This window comes from Glycine soja, chromosome 9, assembly GCF_004193775.1.
Source record: "Glycine soja cultivar W05 chromosome 9, ASM419377v2, whole genome shotgun sequence".
Classification (NCBI taxonomy): Eukaryota; Viridiplantae; Streptophyta; class Magnoliopsida; order Fabales; family Fabaceae; genus Glycine; species Glycine soja.
In genome coordinates this window covers 7,964,686-7,989,875 of record NC_041010.1, presented here as the reverse complement: position 1 = coordinate 7,989,875, position 25,190 = coordinate 7,964,686, and the positions used below count along the sequence as shown (strand labels likewise).

Genomic DNA, 25,190 nt, shown 5'->3' with positions numbered 1-25,190 from the left:
ATTCCCTTCTGGAAATAAGGAGTTTGCTGAGGCCATCTTTTTCTTGAAGCTTCTAAACTTTATACAAGAATGAAGCTCTGATACCACTTGTTAGACAAGTGGCCTCAGATATCTTAAGAAGGGGGGGTTGAATTAAGATATTCCAAACTACTTCCCCAATTAAAATCTATTTCACTTTTTATTCGAGTTATAAATTCCCTTAATAATGAACTTCTTAAATATTGATTCAAATAAAACAATTTGAATATGAATATAAAGCAATAATAAAAAAAAGGAGATTAAGGGAAGAGAAGATGCAAACTCAGATTTATACTGGTTCGGCCACACCCTTGTGCCTACGTCCAGTCCCCAAGTAACCCGCTTGAGAGTTCCACTATCTTGTAAATTCCTTTTACAAGTTCTAAACACACAAGGACAATCCTTCCTTTGTGTTTAGAATTCCTTTACAACAAGAGACCCACGGTCTCTTAATCCCTTAGAGAATGAGAAGAAGAAGAAGAATGAATCTCTCTAGAAAGAGATAGATTTTACAGATTGAGCACTCAAATAATTCCTTAATGAATTGCAATTGAATTGGCCAAGGAATTTTTAAGAGGATAGAATAATTTTTGCTCTTTGAGAGGATAAACACTTGTTGTTCTGAAAATCTCTGAGCAAATTCGTGTTTAAGTCACATATATATAGACCATTGGTGGTTATGAATAAAGCCTTTGAAAAGTTGTGACTCTTAGAATTATTTTTCTGAAAATCCTGTCTGGTAATCGATTATAGGAATTGTGTAATCGATTACAGCTTTTAAAATTTGAATTAAAACGTTTATTAACTGCTGGTAATCGATTACCAAAATTGTGTAATCGATTACACAGTCTAAAATTTCGAATTCAAATTTTAGTAACTGTTATAAAACATATTTGGCCACTGGTAATCGATTACATCCTCTGGTAATCGATTACCAGAGAGTAAAAGCTTTGAGAAACATTTTTTAATTTAAATTACTTGGCCAAACCTTTGCTAATTCAATTAGGAATTCCCTTCCTAATATACTAGTGATCATCTTGATGTTGTGGCTTGTTAATCTTGAAGTATTGTCTTGAATTTAATCTTGAAAAGCCCATTTGCATAAATTGCATCATATCATCATGATCATCATCAAAACACCAAAGGCAATTGCATCTACACTATACTGCATAATTTATTACACATGTAGTTTTTATTGTCTTAAGGTACAGTTCATACAACCAACACTAGGATTAACTAACGCTAGATAGTTTTTACAATATGTTTTTATGCACATACTTTAATTTTGTATTTGGTAAGAAATCATTTGTTTGAAATAGATCTAAGCTTAGTCTAACCAATTGCTTTGTTTTGTGATTATGGAGGCTTGAAGGGGTTTAAATTAGTTTAATTTAACAATCAAATATGTGGTGTGTTTATCCGTGGATTTCCTTAACAGCTTCAAATTTCTAGGATGTATAGTTCTTTTGATGTAGTTGTAATACTCCGTTTTTTCATAAAATAAATAAATAAAATTTTATTTTAAAATTAATAGAGTTTTTAGAAATTAAATAAATGAGAGAAAATGGTTTTTGTTAATTAAAATAAGGGTTTCATAATGTTAGAAAATAAATAGAGTAAAATGATGTTTTAGAAAATAAAGGGATGTTTTAATTGGTTATTTATTTAATGAAAGTAAAATATAATCTTTTTATAAAATAATAAAATAAAGAAAAAAATAGAGAAATAATAAACTCATTGTACCCTAGCTATAAATAAACATATTAGATCAGTTTTTATATTTACGATACGTTTCTACACTCTCTTCCTCCCAAATTCGTTTTATCTTATTTTCTCTCAAAACTCTTTTTTTTCTGCATATATCAAAACATGTCTGAGTAAAACTATGATTCCAAACCAATTAACCCTTGGATTGTCTTGAAATTTGGACACAACCTTCAGAATTCATTTTCACACATTATCATTATTGGGATTTGTGAAATAATGTCTTTAGAAAGAGAAATTCTCCTCCCATGGAGATAGTGAAATTGAGACTTCAATCCTATCTCCTTCTCCCTTCTCCTTTCTAACGCCTGGAAACCTTAGTGGAACAACCAGAAGAAAAGCTTGAGGAATCTTAGGGAATCACTAGAGATGTCGCTATCACTGCTAAACTACACACGTGAGTTCGCTTAGAGGTAAGGGATGAGTTTATCACAATTGATGTTAGCGTGAACATGTGTAGGGATCCTTAGAGGATCAAATTGGGGTTAATTTTGGGGTGTTTTATGTGTTTTAATTTTGCTTGTACAATGATAACTATGAATTGCTCATGTCTGATGGGTCAATTGATGCCCTGATGTGAAATGGATGGTTTAATTGTGTGTTTGGTTTTGAAAGTTAGAAACCTAGAAATTTGGGAATTCTTGATTCTTGCATGTTTTCTTGAAATTAATTGAGGGGTATTGTTCCTCATGATGTGATCCAATTTATTATGCTATTCATTTTGAATTTGGGTGTGTTTTGAGGTCTGAATTGTGCCTCTTTTGCTTCACGAAACATAGGTTTTTCATGAAGCACGCTCGTGCTTACTAAAAATCAGTTGTTTTAGTCTCATACTATTTTCCTAACAACGTGAGTTAACTTGTAGCCTAAAAATGACTAAGAAAATGATTGAATTAGATTTTGTGGTTCTCATGAAAGTTGTACCATTGGTGTTAGCTAACTCAGAGTTGTATAGTCCTCTAGAGAGTCAAATTACTGAGCAAAGGTCAAGCTGTCAGGATTAAGCAATGATCCAATGTTTACCTTAGGTTTAGACATAGTTAATGGTCAAACTGGTTTTTGTGATCAACATAAGAGTTGTAGATAATTGTCTCATCTTTAAAACAAGCACTATTAGAAAATATGCTTTCTACATCGGTTATTTATGACTTTCTACATCGATTTTTAACTGATGTTGAAAGTACCGATGTTGAAAGTATTATGGTTAACATTGGTTTTTTAAAATCGATGTTAACGTAAAATTTACAACATCGGTTATCTAAATAATAGATGTTATATAATAAGAATTACACAAAAAAAATGTATGAATGTTGACAGTTGACATTGATTTTCTAGAAAAATTGATGTTAACTTATAGATTAACATCGGTTTTCTATAAAAACCGGTGTTAAGTTCGAAACGTTAACATCAGTTTCAGTAAAAAACCGATGTTAAATTATACATTAACATCAGTTTTTGTTTAAAAATAGATGTTAACCTAAGAACATTTAACATCGGCTTTTTACAAAACCGATGTTGTTTTTAGGTTTTTTTTTTAAATACACTTTCTGTTTTTACAAAAAACTCAAAATTTAACCTGCCAAATTCAAATCAGACCACACATTACAACATATATCATTTGCATTCTATTTTTTTTTTTTACAGTTTTTAGCAGAAAGCTATAGTAAAATATCAATTGATAACTATGAATAAATGATTTATTAATAACTATCAATAAAGAATATTCAATGTTCAAATGACATAGCAATTGGCAAAAATGTAAAGCAAGGTAGTAAACTAATTAAGTAACCTAATATGAAATAGTTCCCTAACATCCTGACTTTGATTTCTAACTTTGAGATAATACTCTGTCCACTGGATGCGAAGCGCCTTCAATCTCTCTGCTTCCAATGGTCTAACATCGTTAAAATACTGCATGATCAAATAAAATATAAATTAATAATGTAATACCAATTATAAGAAAATCAACTTTGTTTGAAATAAACAATTAACGTTTCCCAGTTATTCCTGAAAGTTCCTAAGATTATCATGGACATCCAGTGCATGACGTAATAGCCGCACTTAGTGCTTCCTTTTTGTCTATTACACTAAATACATAATGAAATTTGGATATTAATTAAACGTTAACTACAATTAGTGTACACACACATAACCAGTATATATAAGTAGAAGTTTTATTTAAATCACGTACCTTAACAACAATCAACCTAGCACCAGCCTTGGATTTAGGTTGTGGAGTATCATCAAGTCCTTTCAAAGCACTATTGAATACGAGGAACATTAAAATATTGATGTTGTTGAGTTATGCTAATGCAAATGTATTGAAAACAACATTGACCTCTTAATTATTCCCTTAAGGTAGTTTGTATGGCCTGTTATGCAAGGGACAAAACCAGACAACAAGGTTTTCCTTAGGCAAAATGACGACCAATTGCCAGTGTTCGCTGCAGTGGAGACGAATATGGGTTATTGTAGTATTATACATTATTTAAATTCAGCTTGTTTTGTTTGACTTATCCATTCAGGTAGGCTCCAAGGTAGACATCACATTTTGAACTCTGCATCCAACTCTTGATGTAACTTTCCGATTCAAACTGTGATTGCCCAGATCTCTAAATGGACTGTGGCATGAGGAATCCATACACATCAGAATTCCCCACTCGCATACTTGTCTCAGTTAGATGCCTGTTGTTCTTAAGACAAAATTAATTATGTATAAATTTTAAACAATAACTTAGGTAATTAACAATAATCTAAATTGACTTATAGAATCCACAACTGTATAATAGATATGCTGAGACATTGGCCACCGTGTGTAATTTCGGAGAGATCTTCGTGCTTTATGTACAACGAGAAGTTTTGATTAAACACCCCGAACACGGTAGCATCCCACATAACCTGGAGAGACTTCAAAAAAAGCTGTGGGATGGTCAATGCCATCAGATACAGGGGATCATCGACCTCAGGATCCGGCCTTTCTGGAGGTTTTGCAGCTACCTGTTGATCAAACATAGTTAATTAACAAGTTTTGATTACAGTGAACAAATCAATTCAAAAAAAGAAGAAGCATATAATCAGAGTAAAATTCATGTTCTGATAAATGCTTCACGAGATGTGTCAGCCAAGCAAGGAAGGTGTTAAGTGCCTGCCCCACTAAGGTAACCTCATCAGTGGGTACAAGAATGGGAGTCTCTGCATCTGTAACCTCCTCAACACCAACCTTCACTTGTCCATGCAACAAAGGGATGTTGTGAACCGTTGTGGATCCCTCATAAAGTCTTCCTAGGGCAACCAGGCGGGAAGGATTTTCTTCAATGTACATCCCACATTTTTCTGAGTCACTCGTCTCTGGATCGTTCCCTGAGGGATCAACACAACTCTCCTTTGTGATGACACGAGCACCTGAGGGACCAACCTCAGGCTCCGGAGGCAGTGCAAGTCCCTATGATTGCATATGTGACTGGAACTGGGACTACATCTGGCTGAAGGATGCCATCAGCTGTTGAGTCACTTTTTTTGTGATCGACTCCTCCAACTGGTCCCTGATTTGTTGGGTCAGTTGCTGTAGGTCTTCAAGTGGCGGCACGGACACAGCCAGGGTGTTCTGGTTGCCCAATGGTAGCAGCCAGGACATCCTGACGTCCATGGGGGGCGAACGATCCTTGTGACGCCTGCTCCTCCAAAGAATCTTGTAAAAAACACATATATTTGTCCAAGGCATTCATAGAATAAACAAAGATAATTACAATTCTTAATTGAAAATGACTTACAATCTTCTCAACGATTTCCTTTGCTGCCTTAGACGTCATCTGCCCAGTTTTCTTGGTGCAGGCCATCTTCCACTTCACATGGAGGGTCAATGACACCTTCAGTGCTTCTGGACTAGGTAGCTTCCTCCAGTCTTTTCTTTGTCTTCTCAGCCATGAGCTTTTGTTCTAAATATTCATAACCCCCCCATACAACACGTGGGGAGCGGTATTTTGCTTCTAGATGGCCTACGCCTTTTTCCGCACATCTTGCAAAAATCGAACATTAATGAAAATTTTTACTAGAATGAATTATAAGAAGTGAATTTTTTGTGGAAAACAACTAAAATGAGAAAGTACATACCTCCCACAAGGGGTCTCTACAGGTCTGACAAAACTGGGCCCATTTCTCCTTGCTAATGCCATATTTTTCATGGACAATGTCGTCCACACCGTCGTTGTCGGCTGCAAGTGCCCATTTCCTCGTCAAATCAGATTGAAACTACCTCCACCGCTAGAGACACTGTTATTGCTGTCAGACTACGCACGTGAGCCCGCTTAAAAGTAAGAGATGAGTTTATCGCAATTGGGATTAGAATGAACATGTGTAGGGATCCTTAGAGGATTAAATTGGGGTTTATTTTGGGATGTTTACTGTATTGTAATTTTGTCTTTATGATTATAATTACGAGATTGTTTTGTTTAACGGGCCAATTGATGCCTTAATGTGAATTGGATGATAAAATTGAGTGATCTTGGTGTTTTCGTGTTTTTGAACATGATTATATGCCTTAAATGTTGGAAGATTGTTATTGTGATGTGTGTGTGTGTGTGTGTGTGTGTGTGTGTGTGTGAAGTGAGAAGGTGTGAGATTAATATGTTCCTCAATGTGATTATACATGTTATTGTCAAGTGTAAAGTGATGGCATTGAGTTGTGAGTTAAGAACTGTACAATCACACAACTGTAAGATCCTTTAAGGGGGATGACTTTTGCATGACGAGTATTGTGATGAGATCCACTATGGGAACCTGACGAGTTGAATCACTTTGAGGCGCGACAAGTTAAAAAGATTTTGAAAACAATTGAGTAGTTATGTGTATTGCATAATTCAAACTCAAGTGGCACATATATGATTTTAAAGGCTTGTTCTAATGAGATAATTAGTCATATGAACATAACATATTAATGTTATTACTGTGATATGTATATGATGCATGAGGCATGATAATGTGATGTTTTAGGATTATGAAAGTGTGATGAACTGTGCATAAGTGACAAGTTGAGTATGTGTTAAATTATGAGATCACACATGCATTGAGATGATGTGTGCATTGAGTTATGAGCTATGAGTCGTACAGTCACACGATTGCAAGACCCTTTAAGTGCGACAAGTTAATGGGCGATGAGTTTTGTGATGAGATCCACTGTGGGAACCCGACAAGTTTAATCATTTTGGGGCGCGAAGAGTTAAAATTATTTTGAGAACATCTGAGGAGTCATGTGTTTTGTATAGTTCATAGATAGAGTTTGCGTGTTAAAATGTTTTTTGGGTTGGACCTAAATTAGGAGGGAGAGGCCCTGATGGACTCTTCAGAGTTTAGGCCTTGGGGGTAAATACACTCGGTTTGAGTGCTCCTTTAAGCATGTATTGATCCCACATGGTTGGAGCATTCTCGCAAAACAACATGACTTTGACTGGTTTCCCTATGATTTTACCTAGTGAAAGTAACTTGACTTACCAGTGTGTGGTCTGTCTTGTCATGTACTCCTAGGCGCCCAACGAGGTTTTTCACTGACATGGTACCACATTGCATATAGGATTGAGTCTTACCCTATGTTTGGATGGGGGATTCAAAAATTACTTGGAAATTTAAATACACAGCATTTTGATTGCCCTGATTTAAATTCCTTTCATTTGTAAATATTTTGTTTGGATGAGGCAATTCAATTTCTTGTATTTTAATTTCCTTGTTTGGACAAAGTAATTCAATTTCAATGAAATTTAAGTTTTCATTTTTAAATATTTATTTAAAAATTAAAATTTCAATATTGAATGAAAATAAACATGAGTCATTTTTTAAATAGTTAAATATTCAAAATAAATTTAATGTTATAAATATATAATAATAATTTTTTAAAATATTTAATAGTTAAATAATCAAAATAATTGTAATGCTAAACAATTTTGAATCTTACACAATATTCTTGTAGTAACACAAAAAAAAACTTGAATTAAATAATACTGCAAAATTAAAAGATGAATGATATGTAATTCTTTATTCTTGCTAAAAAAATTAATTACCTAGTCTCTTAATAATTTTTAAAAACATTTTAAAATTAAATAATTACGTAATTTAATGATATTTATCTCATACAAAATTCAAATGATATTAATTTTAACAAAAGAAAATACTTCAATCCATGTCAACACCTAAAATCATATATCATCAACATTTATATCACTTCACTTATAATATTCAATAATTCACGAATTATTTTACAAATTAGAGGATCCAAAACAAACAACATAATCAAACAATTTTAGAATAATAAACTTTTTTTTCTTGCTTTGTAAGAATGCAATTCCTCTTTATTCCTTGCTCACGATAACCTGACATAGAAGAAACAAGATAATATAGTCACAACATGAAAGACAAATTACTACAGTGAAAATATCAAAGGCAAATAACTATAGTGAAAATATCAGTTGAAGTAATTGCATTGTTAACTATGCTAGGATCCATTTCTTCTCAATCCAAATTGCATGATAATGATATATGATAATATTTTGAGATTTAAAACAAATATGTAGATAAAAGATGTAAATAAGCTCTAAATTTTAATGCCCATATTTTTCTACATTAGGTCTGTCCCAAGCAAGAGCCTAGAATATAAATTGGATGACAAGAAATGTCTCTTAACTATATATACACAACAAAAAAAGAAGTCAAAAAAAGAAGTTTTTTTTCTTTTTGGGTTTGATTAGACCCCTGTAATCAAAATCTGTGGAGTATTCCCCAAGCTCAACACACATGTTTTGATTGAGAAGACACAAGTCCTAGAGCTAATGCCAATTAGAATCTCAAATAGTTTAAATAGAGGCATAAGGTCTTTCCCAAAATAAAAAGTAATGATGTAAATGTAGCTATAAAGTTGATTATCATTTCCCACTACAAAGCAAAAGTGAAAATATAATTATTCAAGAATGGGGTACAAAGGAACATTTCAACCAGACGAATCTTATAAATTTATATGTTACAAACTTTGTATATAGTCCACCCCAAGAATTTCATCAAATATCTTATTTTTTATGTTTTAAAATTTAACCTGTAACATGCATTAACATGCCTTATAGTTTGAAATGTCATAGACACAAACGAACTGAATATCAAATTTGATAAATACCCAAACCCTTCTCCATCAAAGAACAAAAAGTAAAGAAGCTGATCTCAAATACGACAAGCACGCAGTTGAATCCTGTATAATCAAGAAGTACCTGATCTAGTGAGTTCCTTAGCTTACTCTCCATTTCTTCAATCATCATTTCCATGTTACAAAGATGACCATCAGCAACTGATAGCTTCATACTCATCTAAAATATAAGGAAAAACTAATTTTGGATTAAGAAAAAACTAAAAAAAAAGGTTGCCTCAAGCTAAAAAGCATATAGATATATGGACTTTATCAAACAAGAACCATGTAATTAATTCAATGTTCAATGAAGGTGCATTGTTCATTATGTGGCTTCTCAAGACAGAAAAAACTTAGCATGCAAGCGTTAACTAAATGATCTAATTGCCAACAAGAACTAATTTTGTCAAAACTTGCCTGACGTCTAATTGATCCAGATAAACTGAAAGTTCTTGATGACTCATTATTTGTAGTCAGAGTCAGCATAACTGTACTGGTTAACCGATAATTGGTGTTTTCTTCTTCCTCTGGTCCCACCTAAATTAACAAAAAAAATGAGGACTAAGAATTAATGAAATAAACTTGCTAGAAAAGAATCAGAAAAATTAGAACTAAATACAGATATTTTAGTTTCCCAATCAATTGAAAGTCACTATTATACATTTGCATTTATCATGTTTAGTCTTATAAATGGAATGATACTTTACCTCTATAACATGTATAGCATCCCATGCACCTTCCTCTAAATATCCCCGTCAACCCTGCCCTGTCTTTGAGCCATCTTTAATCATGGAATTGCAAAAAATATCACATCAGAAAATAGGTCAAAAGGATGAGTAGCATTAGAGTTTACTCAAATAACAACCCCACCTTTCTTTATTAAAAAGCAGGCTACGAAACCTTCATTATCATTTTCCCACATGTAAACTGATGAAATGCCACCTTCATAATACCTATGATATTATCCATTAATGGTGCATATTGTTTTAAAACAAAATAGCTCAATAATTGTATTCAGATAGACAACAAGAAGAACAACACAAACATGATCATGATCTTCAATTCATTTTCTTTGGAAAGAAGAAGAAGCGGAAATTAGGTAATAAATAATAATTAATCAGGGAGAAAGGTTTCTTAATAAGACATCTAAAAAGTTCTTATAGAAGAATAAACACAAGCACCTAGAGTGCATGGTCTGTTCCTAACAAATTTGCAAAAATGCCCACAGTACAAATTAACGAAATCAAACAATGAGCAATGAAATCAAACAATGAGTACCCACAATACAAAACCAATGAAATCAAACAACTAAATAAAAAATAAATCACAAATTAACAAAAAAAAATGAACACACCATGACACAGCAAGAGTGGGTCAAAATCGCAAAGGGAACTTACTTGAGAGAGAGCTAGGTGTGGTGCGTGAGGGTGGCTGAGAGGGAGAGAGAGGTACAGAGAGAGCTAGTGTGCTGAGGGAGAGAGTGCGCTAGCATCGTGAGAGAGAGCGTGCGGCTGAGAGAGAACTATCATGGTGAAAGTGGCTGAGATGGAGAGGGAGCATGTGGCTGAGAGGGAGAGAGACCGTGAGAGTGGCTGGGAATTTTAATTCCTCTATTTTTGGTGAGAATTTGAAATTCTCCCAATTTACCTTATTAAAACGCTTCAAAAAAATGATGACATTTTAATTACTTCTAAAATACCCTATCCAAACAGATCATTTTACAAGGAATCATTTTAATATCTCAGTTAAAATACTTTACTCACTTTAATTGCTCCATCCAAACACACACTTAGTGTATCTGTGCATAACGTCTATGTAATGATCATTGTGACTTGTTATGTGATGGTGGGTAATGAATTGTGTGAATGTGGGATGTTGGGTTGTAGTTGAAATATGTTGTTCTAAACACGTGATTAATATGAAGGTGTGGAATGTGATTTTGTGATTCAATCCTTGGGACAAGTGATGTTACGCAAATAGTGGTAAAATGATGTGAATTGTGCTAAGTTGAGTTTGTTATACTTGTATATATATATATGTGTGTGTGTGTGTGTGTGTGTGTGTGTGTGTGTGTGTGTGTGTGTGTGTGTGCTTTCATTTATCTCTACTTGTTTAGGAATGTGATAACTCACTCCCTGTGTGTTGTTTGTGTTTGGATCCTGTGATGATCTCGAACCTTGTGTTCGTGGGAGCAGATGGTTAGGTGGATGACTTTAAAGAACCTCGTACTAGAGGACGATGGGACACAACGCTCTAATAGGATGTGGCATTAGGGCATGGGTTTGTATATTATTTGCATAATATTCTGAACATGTTACTTTATGTTATTTCGCTACTTAACTTGTTTTCTTTTGTAAAAAAATATATATATGATGATTTTGTTTTAGGCCGGAGATGTTTTCATACCCTTATTTGATAAGTTTTTAATTTGATGATTAACGTGAATATGAACCTTATACCCACGTGAACTCTTTTATGTTTATTGAATAAAATCTCTTCAATTAATTTTTTATTTTCATGTATGATATTATATAAATATATATGTCGGGGTAGAGGGTGTCACCAGATACACATGAACATGTAATGATGGAATGTGAAGTTGTGAGATGTTAAATTGTGGACATAGAATATGGTTGTGGATAATTGTTTGGTTAATACTTGATGTGACCTTGAGAAAAGTGCTTATGCGCAAGGTGTTGAAAGGAAAGTGTAGTGTTCCAAGTTAGGAACCTAAGGTGTTAAATTGTAGCACAATATGTTAAACGTGTTTGAAAACAAGTGTGAGGTCATGTGTATTGTATCATTTATGAATAGTGTTTGTGAGCAAAAGTTGCTTTAGGAGTTGGACTTGAATCAAGAAGGTGAGGCCCTAACGAATTCTTTGGAGTTTAAGCCTTGGGGGTAAATACACTCGATTTGAGTGCTCCTTCAAGCGTATGTTGATCTCATATGGTAGGAGAATTCTTACAAAACAGAGTGACCCCTGATTCGTCACCTTATGATTTCACTTAGTAAGAGTGACCTGACATACCCATTATTTGACGTGTCTTGTTATGTATTCCTAGGCATCCTAGTGTTGTTTTTCACTGACATGGTACCACATTGTATATAAGATTGAGTTTTAGTTTATCTGTTGCATAACGTATTTGTAATGATCATTGTGACTTTATGTGATAGTGTGTAATGAATTATGTAAGTGTGAGATGTGGTATTGTATTTGAGATGTCTTGCCTTGAGTATGTGATTAATCGTGAAGGCGTGAAATGTGATTTGTGATTAAATTCTAGAACAAGTGATTTTACGTGTTGAGTGTTGAAATGATGCGAACTGTGTCAAAGTTGAGCCTTGTTATACCTATATTGTTGTTATAATTATATTATTGTTATATTTATATCATACCTATATGCTTTTGTTTATCTCTATTCGTGGAGGAATGTGATGACTCACTACCTATGTGTTATTTGTGTTTAGATCCTGTGATGATCTCGAACCCTGTATTCATGGGAGCAGATGACTAGGTGGATTGCTTTAAAGAACGTCGTGTTGGAGGACGTCAAGACACAATGTTCTGATAGAATGTCACATTGGAGCATGAGTTTCTGTTTTAATTGCATGATGTTCCGAACATGTTATTTTACTTTATTATTATGCTGCTTCACTTGAGTTCTTTTGTAAATTAGAACGACCTTAATTAGAGCTGAAAATGTTTCTGATAAGTTTTATTTGACAACAGTAAAGCGAATATGAACCTTTTATTCACGTGGATTTATTTACGATTTTATTAAATAAAATTGATTTAATTAGATTTCACATTTTATATGTTTTTCTCATTTATATGTGTGTTGGGTAGAGGGTGTCACAATAGCAGGGTCAGAGACATAAAAAATTTATTTTATCCTTGACAAATACAAAATGTATAACACCCTTTAGTTCAATGTGCATAAGTAATTGTTGTTGTATATGTAGAAGGAGAAATAGAAGAATTTAATATGTAAAACAAATATTTGATAAGATAAAACTTCTACTCTACAACATTTTTATGTAAGGTCATGATTTGGTGGTTGAGATTAGGATGGATGATGTTGAGGGGGAACCTTCTATAGAGCTAACTTTTCTGCTTTCTTTGTTTTCCTATCTCTAACTCCTTGTTTTCTGTTTGAATGAACTATTGGATTTTAAGGCTTCAGATGCCCAGAACAGTAGAAAATACAACATAGGGCGTTGCATTTTTCACTTTTATTTCTTTCATTTGCATATGTTTCATTCAAAACTACAGTAAAAATTGCATGAAAAATGTGGACTATGTAGTTATGCAAATTTGAATTGCTCCATTTCAATCAATTAATCATCAGGACTATGTGTTGTATTTGAAATTACTGTAAAACTTACATGAAAACTATGGACATGTAGCTACATAAATCTTAACTGCTTCATTCATTTCACAGCAATTAATCACAGGGATTCAAATATGATACATTCGAAATTACAATGAAAGTTACATGAAAAATATGCACTACAACTACACAAATTTTAATTGCATCATTTAATATCAATTAATCACAAGGATTTAAGATATACCCCTTGTGGCTAGAATCGAATTACACTACTACTGAGACCAATGTTCCAAACAACAAAGATGTAAATCAATATTATGGCCCTGAATCCTTGATCTACTATGCAGTCTCTAGTCAATGATGCAGCCCCATCCTCAAAGCTAAATAAGCCACAACTCTGTATCCAATCAACATTACAGCCAAAACAGCCACATCTCCCCACAAACTATCAAGCCTTAGACACTTAATGGCAAGGAAATCTCTTATCCTACAATGCAATCCATGTCTACACTGATAGACCTCATTTACTGAGTACTGCACTCCTACAAGAAGCTTATAACAATAGTGACTGAAAGAAATGTACTTCAACCAAGCTATAAAGAATGGAATATGCCGAATGTAGTAACCTCCAGCCAAAAGAAACACCAACATAGTCACTGAAGCTAAGGTTGTGGCCTGTTTCACATCCATTAGAATGGCACCAAGTGCAAGGGGTTAGGAACCAGAAAACACAACCAGCAGAAAGTAAAGGAATGAAACAGTAATACTGTATAAATGAGCTTTATTATAATGACAATGGAGATTTAACAGAATAAGAGGAATGAAATCCCTAAATCTGACACAGAGCAGTGGCTCCTATAGGCCAGCTATTGCTGCCTAACCATTCTATCAATTCACTAGATTCCCCCCTTCTCTCCCTCATTCTCACTCCTTATAACAAAGGAAAATAGTTACTAGCTCATCTCTCTCTCCACACGTCACCAGAGTACAGCTACCCCTTTGTGACTCTTTTCCCCCTTCTAGAATATACCTTCCATTCTCTAGGGCCCACCTCATGATTGAGTAAGGAATCATTTGGTTCCATCGTTCCACTAGGTCCACCATTATTCCCTTCATTCCTAACAACACCTCCATCTGAAATTACTGCCTTGTCCTCAAGGCTAAAGTTTGGAAACTGACTTGTCATCATCACTGCCTCTTCCCATGTAGCCTCCTCTATATTTCGTCCTTTCCATTGCACTAGGACCTGCCTTACCTCTTCACCCTGTACTTGTACAGTCCTCTGTGCCAAGACCGTGTCCGGTTCAAAAGTATTGTCCTTCTCTCCATCTAAGTCATCTGGTAAAGTCTCCTCTCCATTGTAGGACCCCACAGCTTTCTTTAACAAGGACACGTGAAATACAGGATGCACGCGGGAGTCTTCAGGCAGCTTTAATTTGTAAGCAACTGCCTATATGCGTGAGACCACTGGATAAGGACCAAAGTATTTTGCTGCTAGTTTAGGATAAATACGTGAGACTACTGACTTTTGTCTATGGGCCCTTAGCTTGACAAACACCCATTCTCCTATGGAAAAGCTCCTGTCACATCTCTTCTTATCAGCAAACTGTTTCATCCTATCTTGGGCTCTCAACAAGTGAACTTTTAATTGTTTGATAGCTTCATCTCTGTCTAAAAGCTCCTTTTGTACTGCCTCCACTCTAACTTCTCCTTGGATCCATTGTATAATAGTTGGGGGAGTCCTTCCATAAACCACGTCAAAGGGAGTCTTGCCTGTTGAAGCATGATAAGTGGTGTTAAACCAATATTCTGCCCATGGAACCCAATGCACCCATGTTTTCGGTTGGTCAGCTATGAAGCATCTTAGATAAGTTTCCAAACATCTATTAACCACTTTTGTTTGGCCATCTGATTCTGGGTGGTAAGCACTACTCATCTTCAACTTAGTCCCCTGTAGTTTGAACATCTCCCTCCAAAAGTTGCTCATAAATATGGGATCTCTATCACTTACAATTGATAAAGGTACACCATGGAGCCTAACAATTTCCTTCACAAACACCTCTGCTATTGTTCTGGCTGTATAGGGATGCTTCAAAGCAATGAAATGGCAATATTTTGATAAACGATCTACCACTACCAAAATAGCCTCAAACCCCTTAGATTTGGGTAGTCCAGTTATAAAATCCATAGAAATGTCTTCCCAAATTCTGTCTGGTATAGGAAGAGGTTGTAGCAGTCCTCCAGGTGAACTAGCCAAATATTTTTGGCATTGGCAAACATCACAACTTCTCACAAACTCCTGAACAACATTTTTCATGCCTACCCAGTACACATTAACAGCCAACCGCCTGTATGTTCTGTAGAAACCAGAATGTCCACCTTGTGAAGTTTCATGGAATTCCTTCAACAAAGTAGGAATCAACACTGACTTACTTGAAATCACCAGTCGTCTGTCATACAATAACACCCCTTGCTTGAATTCAAAGCCTGGCCTAGAGTCCTTATTCTGTTGTAAATCATTTACTATCTTTTGTAAATGTGGGTCTTGGGCAAATTCTTCTCTCAAAATGTCTGCATCCTTCCATTGCAAACTAGAAGTCATCACACATACTTCACCTCCTTCATGAACTCTAGATAGTGCATCTGCACCTCCATTCAATTTTCCTGGTTTGTAAACAATATTGAAATCAAACCCCAACAACGTTGCAGCCCAATTTTGCTGCTCTACTATTACAATTTTCTGCTGCAACAGTTGTTTGAGACTCTTCTGATCTGTGGACACTGTAAAACGCCTCCCTAACAAATAAGGCCTCCAATGTTGTATACCCAACCCTACAGCCATCAACTCCTTCTCATAGGCTGATTTGGCCACATTTCTCACCCCTAATGCCTTACTAAAGTAAGCAATAGGTCGTTTTTCTTGCATCAATATAGCTCCAATCCCCACACCTGAAGCATCACATTCAATGGTGAATTCTTTAGTGAAATCTGGTAAAGCAAGAACAGGGGCAGTTGTAAGACTCTCTTTCAAAGCCTCAAAAGCCTTGTGAGTCTCTTCATTCCATGTAAAAGCATCTTTCTTTGTCAATGCAGTCAAGGGTCTAGCTACCTTCCCATAGTTTCTTATGAATTTTCTATAGTAGCCCGTCAAGCCCAAGAATCCCCTCACCCCTTTAACATTCTTGGGAGTTGGCCACTTCACCACACTTTCTACTTTATTAGGATCCGCAGCTACACCTTTTCCAGATATCACATGCCCCAAATAGTCCACAGATTTTTGTGCAAAATGACACTTTTTCTTATTAGCTACCAGACCATGTAATTTCAAGACTCTCAACACTTCTTCTAAATGACATAAGTGTGTAGTCCAATCTCTACTATAAACAAGAATATCATCAAAGAACACTAACACAAACTTCCTTAAGTGTACTCGAAATACCTCATTCATCAAACATTGGAATGTGGAGGGAGCGTTCATTAATCCAAAAGGCATCACTAGGAATTCGTAATGTCCTTCATGGGTGCGAAACGCTGTCTTATGGATATCTTCTTCATGGACCCTGACTTGATGGTACCCGGATTTGAGATCCAATTTGGAGAAAATTGTTGCTCCGTGAAGTTCATCAAGCAGCTCCTCTATCACCGGAATTGGGAATTTGTCCGGAATTGTGGCCTTGTTAAGTGCTCTATAATCAATGCACATTCTCCATGAACCATCCTTCTTCTTAACAAGAATCACCGGACTAGAGAAAGAGCTCGTGCTAGGCCTTATCACCCCTGCTGCCAACAACTCTTTGACTTGCTTCTCTATCTCGTTTTTGTGATGATGAGGATATCTATAAGGCCTCACGTTGACAGCCTCCAGCCCTCCCTTCAAATTGATAGCGTGCTCTTTCTTTCTCCTTGGTGGTAACCCCCTAGGCTCTTTGAAAATGTCCTCATATTTAGACAACAACCCCTCCAACTCCTTTTGTTGCCCAATATTGAGATCATTCTCATCACCCCTCTTCTTCTCTATACTCTACATCCACCCTTTTCCTCCTCTGTTGGTGCCTCCCACAATACTATTCAAGGTTTCCATGTTATCATTCAACCCTTGAAGAGTCACCCATTTTTTGTTATGCCAAAAACTCATGGTGTGCTTGTTCCAATTCATAATAATATCTCCCAAGGTTCTCAACCAATCCACCCCCAAAACAATATCTACACCACCCAAATCAAACAAATGGGCTCGTATTGCTAACTGCACCTCTCCTACCTCAACGCCCAAGTCTGGACAGACCCCTATGGATTGGGCCTTAGTCCCATCTCCCAACTTGATACACATAGAAGTTGAATTGTCCACAGCCCAGCTCATTTTTTGCACCAATCTTTTATCAATAAAGTTGTGGGTAGCCCCACTGTCCACCAAAATTACTACTGGCACCCCATTCACTGCACCTTTCAACTGGATAGACTGAGGCTTATCAGTGCCCAACTGGCCCAATTGGAGTAAGCTCAATATGCTCATCTCTCCTTCAGACCCCCCTTCTTCATCTTCCACTTCTACTGCCAATAGTTTTCTTCCTCCTTCCTCTGTTTCCTCCTCCTCTGTTATCAAAACCCTCAAGTGTTTATCAGGGCATTGATGTTTTGGGTGAAAAGGACCCCCACATTTGAAACACAGCCCCTTTTGTTTCCTCTCAAGCAACTCATTGTAAGATAAATGAGAGAAACCTCTATCACGTGGGCCGTTTCTTCCTTTTTCACTTCTGGGCCCAAAACCACCTCCCTTACTACCTCCACTAGGCCCATTCTCCTTCCCTTTGACCATCACCCAGTCAGCTCCACCTCCCTTACTGGACCCACCAAACCCGGGTTTGGATGACCCATGACTCGATTTGGGGTGTTTACTAATACCCGTTCCAGCATCACCCCTAACCTCTCGTTCCACCACCCTTGTCACCTGTAGCAATTTCCCTCGACTCAAATTTCCCACCGCCGATAAACTCCTCACTTTCCCCGCCTTCAACCCGTGTAAAAAGTAACCGGAAAATTGTTTGTCCGGTAATGGAGGAATTTGAGCTGTGAGATACTCAAACTCGGTGATATACTCATCCACCGTCCCCACTTGCCGGAGGGCTGTCAGCTGTTCATACACATCTCCTTCACCATGGCCTCCATATCTCTCCACCAACGCTCCCTTCAATCGCTCCCAGGTCAGTTCTTCTTCCTCATTGAGTAAGGAATTGAAGAAATGTATAGTTGGCCCCTCCATACACAACTGGGCCAGATCTACCTTCACGGCCGAAGTAGTGTCCTGCACCCGAAAGTACACTTCTGCTCGAGAGATCCATCCAGTCGGATCCTCTCCATCAAACATAGGTAGCTCCACCTTCTTCGCCGATTGTCGAAACTCAGAAATCACGTCGCTCGGCATCTTTCGCGAAGCAGAACTCGCTGTCTTCTTCCCCGACCCGTCTCCGCCTGACTCCGCCGGACCTCCGTCCCCATCTTCGCCCTCTTCCTCCGTGAGTATGGATTTCCCAAGGCTCTTCTCCATCATTGAGATGAGAAGAGCTTGGTTTCTTTCCATGGATGACAGCGTGGTTTTGACTCTCGCGATTTCTTCTTCTAACGATGCGACTCTAGCATCCATTCTTCTGATCAGTGTGAGTGGGTTTTGTTTTGGTGGCATTCACTGGTCCTGTTAACGAATCCGGCAGGTCGGACCAAATTGTTAGGAACCAGAAAACACAACCAGCAGAAAGTAAAAGAATGAAACAGTAATACTGTATAAATGAGCTTTATTATAATGACAATGGAGATTTAACAGAATAAGAGGAATGAAATCCCTAAATCTGACACAGAGCAGTGGCTCCTATAGGCCAGCTATTGCTGCCTAACCATTCTATCAATTCACTAGATTCCCCCCTTCTCTCCCTCATTCTCACTCCTTATAACAAGGGAAATTAGTTACTAGCTCATCTCTCTCTCCACACGTCACCAGAGTACAGCTACCCCTTTGTGACTCTTTTCCCCCTTCTAGAATATACCTTCCATTCTCTAGGGCCCACCTCATGATTGAGTAAGGAATCATTTGGTTCCATCGTTCCACTAGGTCCACCATTATTCCCTTCATTCCTAACACAAGGCCTATTCCTTGAGAGACCAGCACATTGAAAAGCATGATCAAGAGGGTTAACACAAATGTAACCAACGATGGCTTGAGTCCACCCATCCAATAAGAGATGGCTACAAAGATGGTGGGAAGCACAAATTCCATTGGTAAGTCCCCTACCATCCTGGCTACATAGTAGGAGGAGAGATGGTAGATGCCTGATGATCTTTCTTTCATCAGCATTGGTCGTTCCAATGGAAAAGCGAAGACGGCATTGAAGAGAGGGTAGAACCCCAGAAGATGGAGAAGAAGAATAGCAGGCCTACCTGTTACAAGGATATAGACATTGTTATGAGTACTAGTATACTACAAGGGAAAGTAACTTCTTGGCTTAATCATTAATTTGGTCCTGTATTTCCTCGCACTTTACGGTTTTGACCTTATACGTAAACATTGTAAGTTTTAGTCCCTGAACTTGCAAATTTAATGTGTTTTGGTCTTTGTCGTTAACACTGTTATTGACTATTACTGACTTGGCCAACAGTGTTGCTCTTAAGATTGCTACAAAATTTCTGGCAGTGTACCAATCATTAGAAAATTTCTATATTACTAGAAGAATTTTGTAGCAGTGTTACAGCGGCTAAAGTCATCAGAGTTGGAAGACAACTAATGTCAGGGACCAAAATCTATTAAATTGCTCGTCTAGAGACTAAAATTACACCAAGTGAACTATTGAATGTGACTGAATATATAAACCAAGTGAACTAATTTAAAATTGCCCGTCTCAATTTTATGAATAAAGTCAAAACAGTAAAGTGCGGACAAGAATAAGTTCAAATTTAATAATTAAACCAAATGAACTATTGAGTGTAACTGAATATATAAACCAAGCAAATTATTTAGTAAATGCTGATTTTGATCCACTGTCCTATTTAATATCCATTTATTTTTGAATTCTCACAAAAAGTACCAAAAAACCAAAACAAAACATAGACTCATGATACCTGATCGTGTATATGTGAGGGATCAGAATGCCACCATAGAAGTCCTGAGAGAATTGAGACAGACAAGACTTGGAAAATCCTTAAGCCCAAATAAGATTCATGCCTCCTTTCCGTTAAACCCCTCTTAAGAAGAACCATGAATTGCTCCCACCAGCTAGTGGTCCATTGGTTCTCAGAACCTACCAAACATGCATTTAAATATCATTTACTCATTTAGCCATGGTGCTATATTACCCTCCTCTTTACTGCTATAAGAAAAAATAAAGCAATGCCAAGAGAACTAGAAAATTTCACTTACTTCTAGGTGCTCCTGAAGTTAAAAATGCTAGTTCTCTATGATTCTGTTGAATCTCTTGTTTGAGAAGAGGGTATAAGTTCTTCTTATATGATGAAACTAGGAACTATTTGATTGAAGCTTGATCCTCATGGTGATCTATCTGCTCTTCTTGTTTGACATCAGCAACTATGCCTACAAACCCACAAAATGTAAAGAATTAGAAGGTTCATTTGCATGTCTCTTTAGAAGTTCAATCCCCGTCATGCCAACTTTTTTCTTTTTCCTGTGTTCATGACAAAACTGAAATCTAAGAATAATCATGATTGAAGATACTTCCAAGTTCCAACATCATAATTTTTTAGATTCAAATATTTTGTTTAAATTCTAGGATATTGAGATTAATTGTTCGTCTCAATTCAATGTTAATTAATTGAACTGTTAAATTTTCGTAGCATAGCTAATCTCACACTCGCAGAGTGCATAAAGACCATCAACGATGAAACTAAAGGTGGTAAGGTTGGTTAGATGGTTAAGAAAGAAAGGAGGAAGAAAAAATCTGAGAGTTCAATTCTTCCTCCTAATAAAAATTAACAATTAATATTTGTCGATAAAAAAAGGTTGTTTTTAATGCATGCACAATATTAACGACAGAAAATTTCTCTGCCAAAGGAGCATTACTTTAGAAAGAAAAACAACAGTAGTTGGAACAGGCCATGTATATAAGGAAACAAGTATGGTAAGTTCAAAGAAATAAGAGTAATTAAACAATATCTCAGTTGAATAATCTCTAATTTTAAATAATTCAACATGAGTCTCACTCTATGAGATCTATAAGATAAATTTATATGCATGTATCATTTTCATAAAACATAAAGATAAATAACAAACACTTACACTAAAAGTAAATAAATAAAATTATTGAAAACAGAATAACAAGAAATTATGATTGAAAGGGGAAAAAGAAAGAAAAACATGAAATAAAATGATTTGATATGATAGAAAGATAAAGAAAAATAATATTGTGAAGAGTATCGTAAAAAACTATTATAGGAATAGTATATCTCAAAAAGAAATATCTTCTTTTTTTTTCTTTATTCTTTTTGAACAATAAAGAAAAACCTCTTCTATATATGAGTCGTTTGTGATGTTTTCTTATGATTGGAAAACTAGCCCATCTATCTGAACTTGGGGGCAAGATTTCCGGGCTAATCGGAAGTAAAAGCCGAAATCAATTCCAAACGCATACCCATCTCTTATAAAACTTTAGGGATTTTCTTCCTGGTGTTTTTTTATTTTTTCGATATACCCAGTCTTGAGAAGAAAAAACTAATAAAATTAATGATTCATGTAGGTCTCAAACTAATCAACTAAATTAACAGGACAATTATATTAAAAATTAATTAATGTTATATATAACATTAAAATTTTTAATATATGTTTAATACACATAAATTTACATAATTAATTTTGTAAGAATTAATACACATAAACTTAAACTTATATGTATACATTAAAAATTTTATTGTTATATATAACAGTGTTATTTATTTTTTAATATAATTAGTCTATTAATTCAATTGGTTAGAGTATCGTGCTAATAACACGAAAGTTACATGTTTAATTAATTCATATGAGTTCATATGGATTGATAATCTGTACAGACTATCCCTAAAGATAATATTAAAATTATAAAAAATATGTTTAGTGTAGAAAAAAAAATGATTGATGCAAAACGAAAATTTCAAACTTTGAGTTCATGGGAATTGGACCATATTTACCACCTTTAACATTAGCTACATAAAGTTTTCCCGTGTGTCTATCCACGCTTTTGCAAAAGATACTCATGTTGTGAGTAGGACCAAAGGGGGATTATGGTATAGTCTTATCAATTCACTGCTTCTAATGACCCATTAGCAATTGCCACCTTGAAAACAAGGTTCATGGGTAAGAAACTCCAACCCTTTTGCACCCGCGTTATTTTAATTATGAAAATGAACCCTTACCTAATAACGACCAAGTGTAAACCACTCTCTTCTGAATATCATGTATGGTGTCCGTTACCAAATGGGTCAATTGTGCCATTGAAAATTAACATGCACAAAGCCACAAAACAAAATCCTAAACTTCCTCCCATGTCACTTTCACAAAATCAAGCATTTGAAATTATTAAAATTTGATCAAATCACTTACCATTAGCAAGGTCAAGCAGAAAATCAGTGGGGTTCACGAAATTGAAAACGGGTACAAACCCAACGGACTCAAGATAATCCATGACTTGATCCGTTTGCCCGGTAAAAATCGGGTACCCATCCGACAACATCACCACCTTATCAAACATCCAATACAACCGGCTTGAGGGCTGGTCAATGGTAGTCACCACGGTCCGGTAAGCTCGGGCGAGGCTTTGGAGCATCGCCATGATGCGTTGGGCCATGGTGGAATCCAACCCATATGTTGGTTCATCCAGCAACAATAAACTGGGGTTCACCAACATCTCTTGCCCGATGCTGACCCGCTTTCGCTCCCCACCCGAAATCCCCTGAAACAAGGCGGCTCCACCACCAACAGGGCTGTTCCGGCACCGGGACAGCCCTAGGTCCACAATGATCATTTCAACTTGTTCCATTTTCTCTTCTCTAGTCAAACTCTTGGGAAGTTTCAACATGACAGCATAGGTTAGACTCTCAAGCACAGTGAGGTGAGGATATAACACGTCATCTTGGGACACAAACCCTATGTTCCTCTTCATGGAGCTGGAGAAAGGGTGACCGTTGTACGTGATGGCGCTGGAGAGTTTTCCGTCAAGACGGCCGGCGAGGGCGGTGAGTAAGGTGGTCTTGCCGCTCCCTGAGGGATCCAACATTGCCATGACCTCCCCTGGCCCCACCATTCAGCACTGTCCTTGTGTGCTTTGGCTTTTGAGGAGATACACAACCATTATTGTCCCTTCCAAAGGTTATGCTGTAGGAAGCATCCTCAAACTAGCATGCAAAAATATTACAACGTTAGAGAAACTAAAATAGCCTTAATTATCTGACTAACTAAAATACATGTACAAATGATTAATTAATTACCTATTGATTGAATTATTCTAAGAGTTTAATATCTACTGATAGTATAAAAAAACTTTACACTGCAAATTAAAAATTATGATAGATATGATTTTTAAGATAAATATTTAGTATAAAAGTTATTATATACATTTGAATTTGTAATTGACGGTAAAAAAAAAATCTTTACATTAATAGAGTATATATTATTTACTTTATTGTTCAAATAGAAGTGTCGTTCCTATGCCTTTCGATTTAGTTTATTTTAAATAAATAGTTTCTTATTTTAGCAGTTTAAGGGGATAAAAAAAAATATCTTTTTCCAGAATTTGTGTTAAATATTGAAACAATGGGAAAAAAAAAGTACACGAAAAAAGAAGAAATTAAAGGTGAAGAAAAAAATAAATATGTTTGTGTGTGATGAGAAATTGATGATGAGTACTTTGAGGGTAACGGGGCGCAAGGATTGCTGAAGAATAGAAAATCTGGGTGCTGAAGGAGCTGCTTGGTGGTTCTGAGAAGTATGGTTGTGAATGTCATTGACCGTGAAAGTGGGTTTAATGTCGTTGGTGGCGGAGCCCGACGGTTCGGCGTGGGCGGAGCTGTTTTCGGGCCGGTTGGTGATGGCCGGAATGTTTGATGTAATAGAGGTTTCTTGCTGAGGAGGCATCATCGGAGGTTTGTTGCTGTGGTTTGAAATTTTAAGAATATGGTTATTTTGGTGTGTGTGTGTGTGTGTTTTGTGTGTGAAGAAGGAGATGAAGAGAGGTGGAGGAGTGGAAAAAGGAAATCACATGAGAGGGAAGGGGTGAGAGTGATTTATAAAGTGAGGAAGGCACGAGAAACACACAAAGGAGCGAACGAATAACAATATATAGTAATAGGAAAGACCGAAAGAGAGAGCAACCACTACTTACTAATGTGCTTGTGTGTTACTCTTTTTTTATTTATTTTTTTCTTTTTCTCTGAAGATTGTTACTCTCGTTATTGGAAAAATAAATATTTAATTACTCGATTGATCTTAATAATCTTTACGTTTTAGTCTTTACATCTAAAAATTACTTATTTTAATTTGTACTTATAGGTTTCAATCCGTTTTAGTATCTATAGTAAAATATACAAAGTATTTTTTTTAATGCTGTAAAGTTAATATACTTTTCTAAATTTAATTAAACTTTGTATGTTTTTTTTCCTGATAACTATTATAATCAGGATTTTTCTTCTCCATTGAGTAACTAAGTGTGTTTAATAAGACATTTTAGTCACTTCGATAAAAAAAATTCTAATAATTTATAAGTTATTTGAACTAACTTATAATTATGTTAGTTTGGCCAAATATACATATTATTTTTCTATATGAATTTTAATATAATTGAATGATTGTCTCACAACATAAATAGTGCATAAATAGTGCAGGAAATCAAATTTAATAAAATATTATTTTTAATACTTTTAATCATAAATAAATATATATTAATTTAATT

General features: G+C 35.8%; 1 protein-coding gene and 1 long non-coding RNA gene across 3 annotated transcripts; both read right to left on the bottom strand.

Moving 5' to 3' along the window:
- Positions 1–9,370: 9,370 nt before the first annotated feature.
- Positions 9,371–10,187, bottom strand: LOC114425843. Its single transcript, XR_003669302.1, has 3 exons — positions 9,812–10,187; positions 9,649–9,722; positions 9,371–9,478 (listed from the first exon to the last, which is right to left on the bottom strand). It is a non-coding gene; the product is annotated as an uncharacterized LOC114425843 (long non-coding RNA).
- A 7,031-nt stretch (positions 10,188–17,218) lies between these two features.
- LOC114367243 lies at positions 17,219–24,674 on the bottom strand. 2 transcript variants are annotated; one of them, XR_003657144.1, is made up of 5 exons: positions 24,149–24,674; positions 22,847–23,637; positions 20,678–20,848; positions 20,380–20,558; positions 19,034–19,701 (listed from the first exon to the last, which is right to left on the bottom strand). XR_003657144.1 is itself a non-coding variant. In XM_028324388.1 (3 exons), the coding sequence occupies exon 3, from the start codon at positions 18,950–18,952 to the stop codon at positions 17,297–17,299; it is 1,656 nt and encodes a 551-aa protein (XP_028180189.1). In that variant the 5' UTR covers positions 18,953–19,701; positions 20,380–20,558; positions 20,678–20,791; the 3' UTR covers positions 17,219–17,296. The 2 variants fall into 2 exon arrangements, 1 of the variants encoding a protein (XP_028180189.1); XM_028324388.1 differs by lacking the exons at positions 22,847–23,637; positions 24,149–24,674 and having other exon boundaries at positions 17,219–19,701; positions 20,678–20,791.
- Positions 24,675–25,190: the final 516 nt, after the last annotated feature.

Excerpts from the sequence above, each read along its gene's own strand:
- LOC114367243 (XM_028324388.1), bottom strand. The coding sequence starts at position 18,952 with ATGCCACCAAAACAAAACCCACTCACACTGATCAGAAGAATGGATGCT.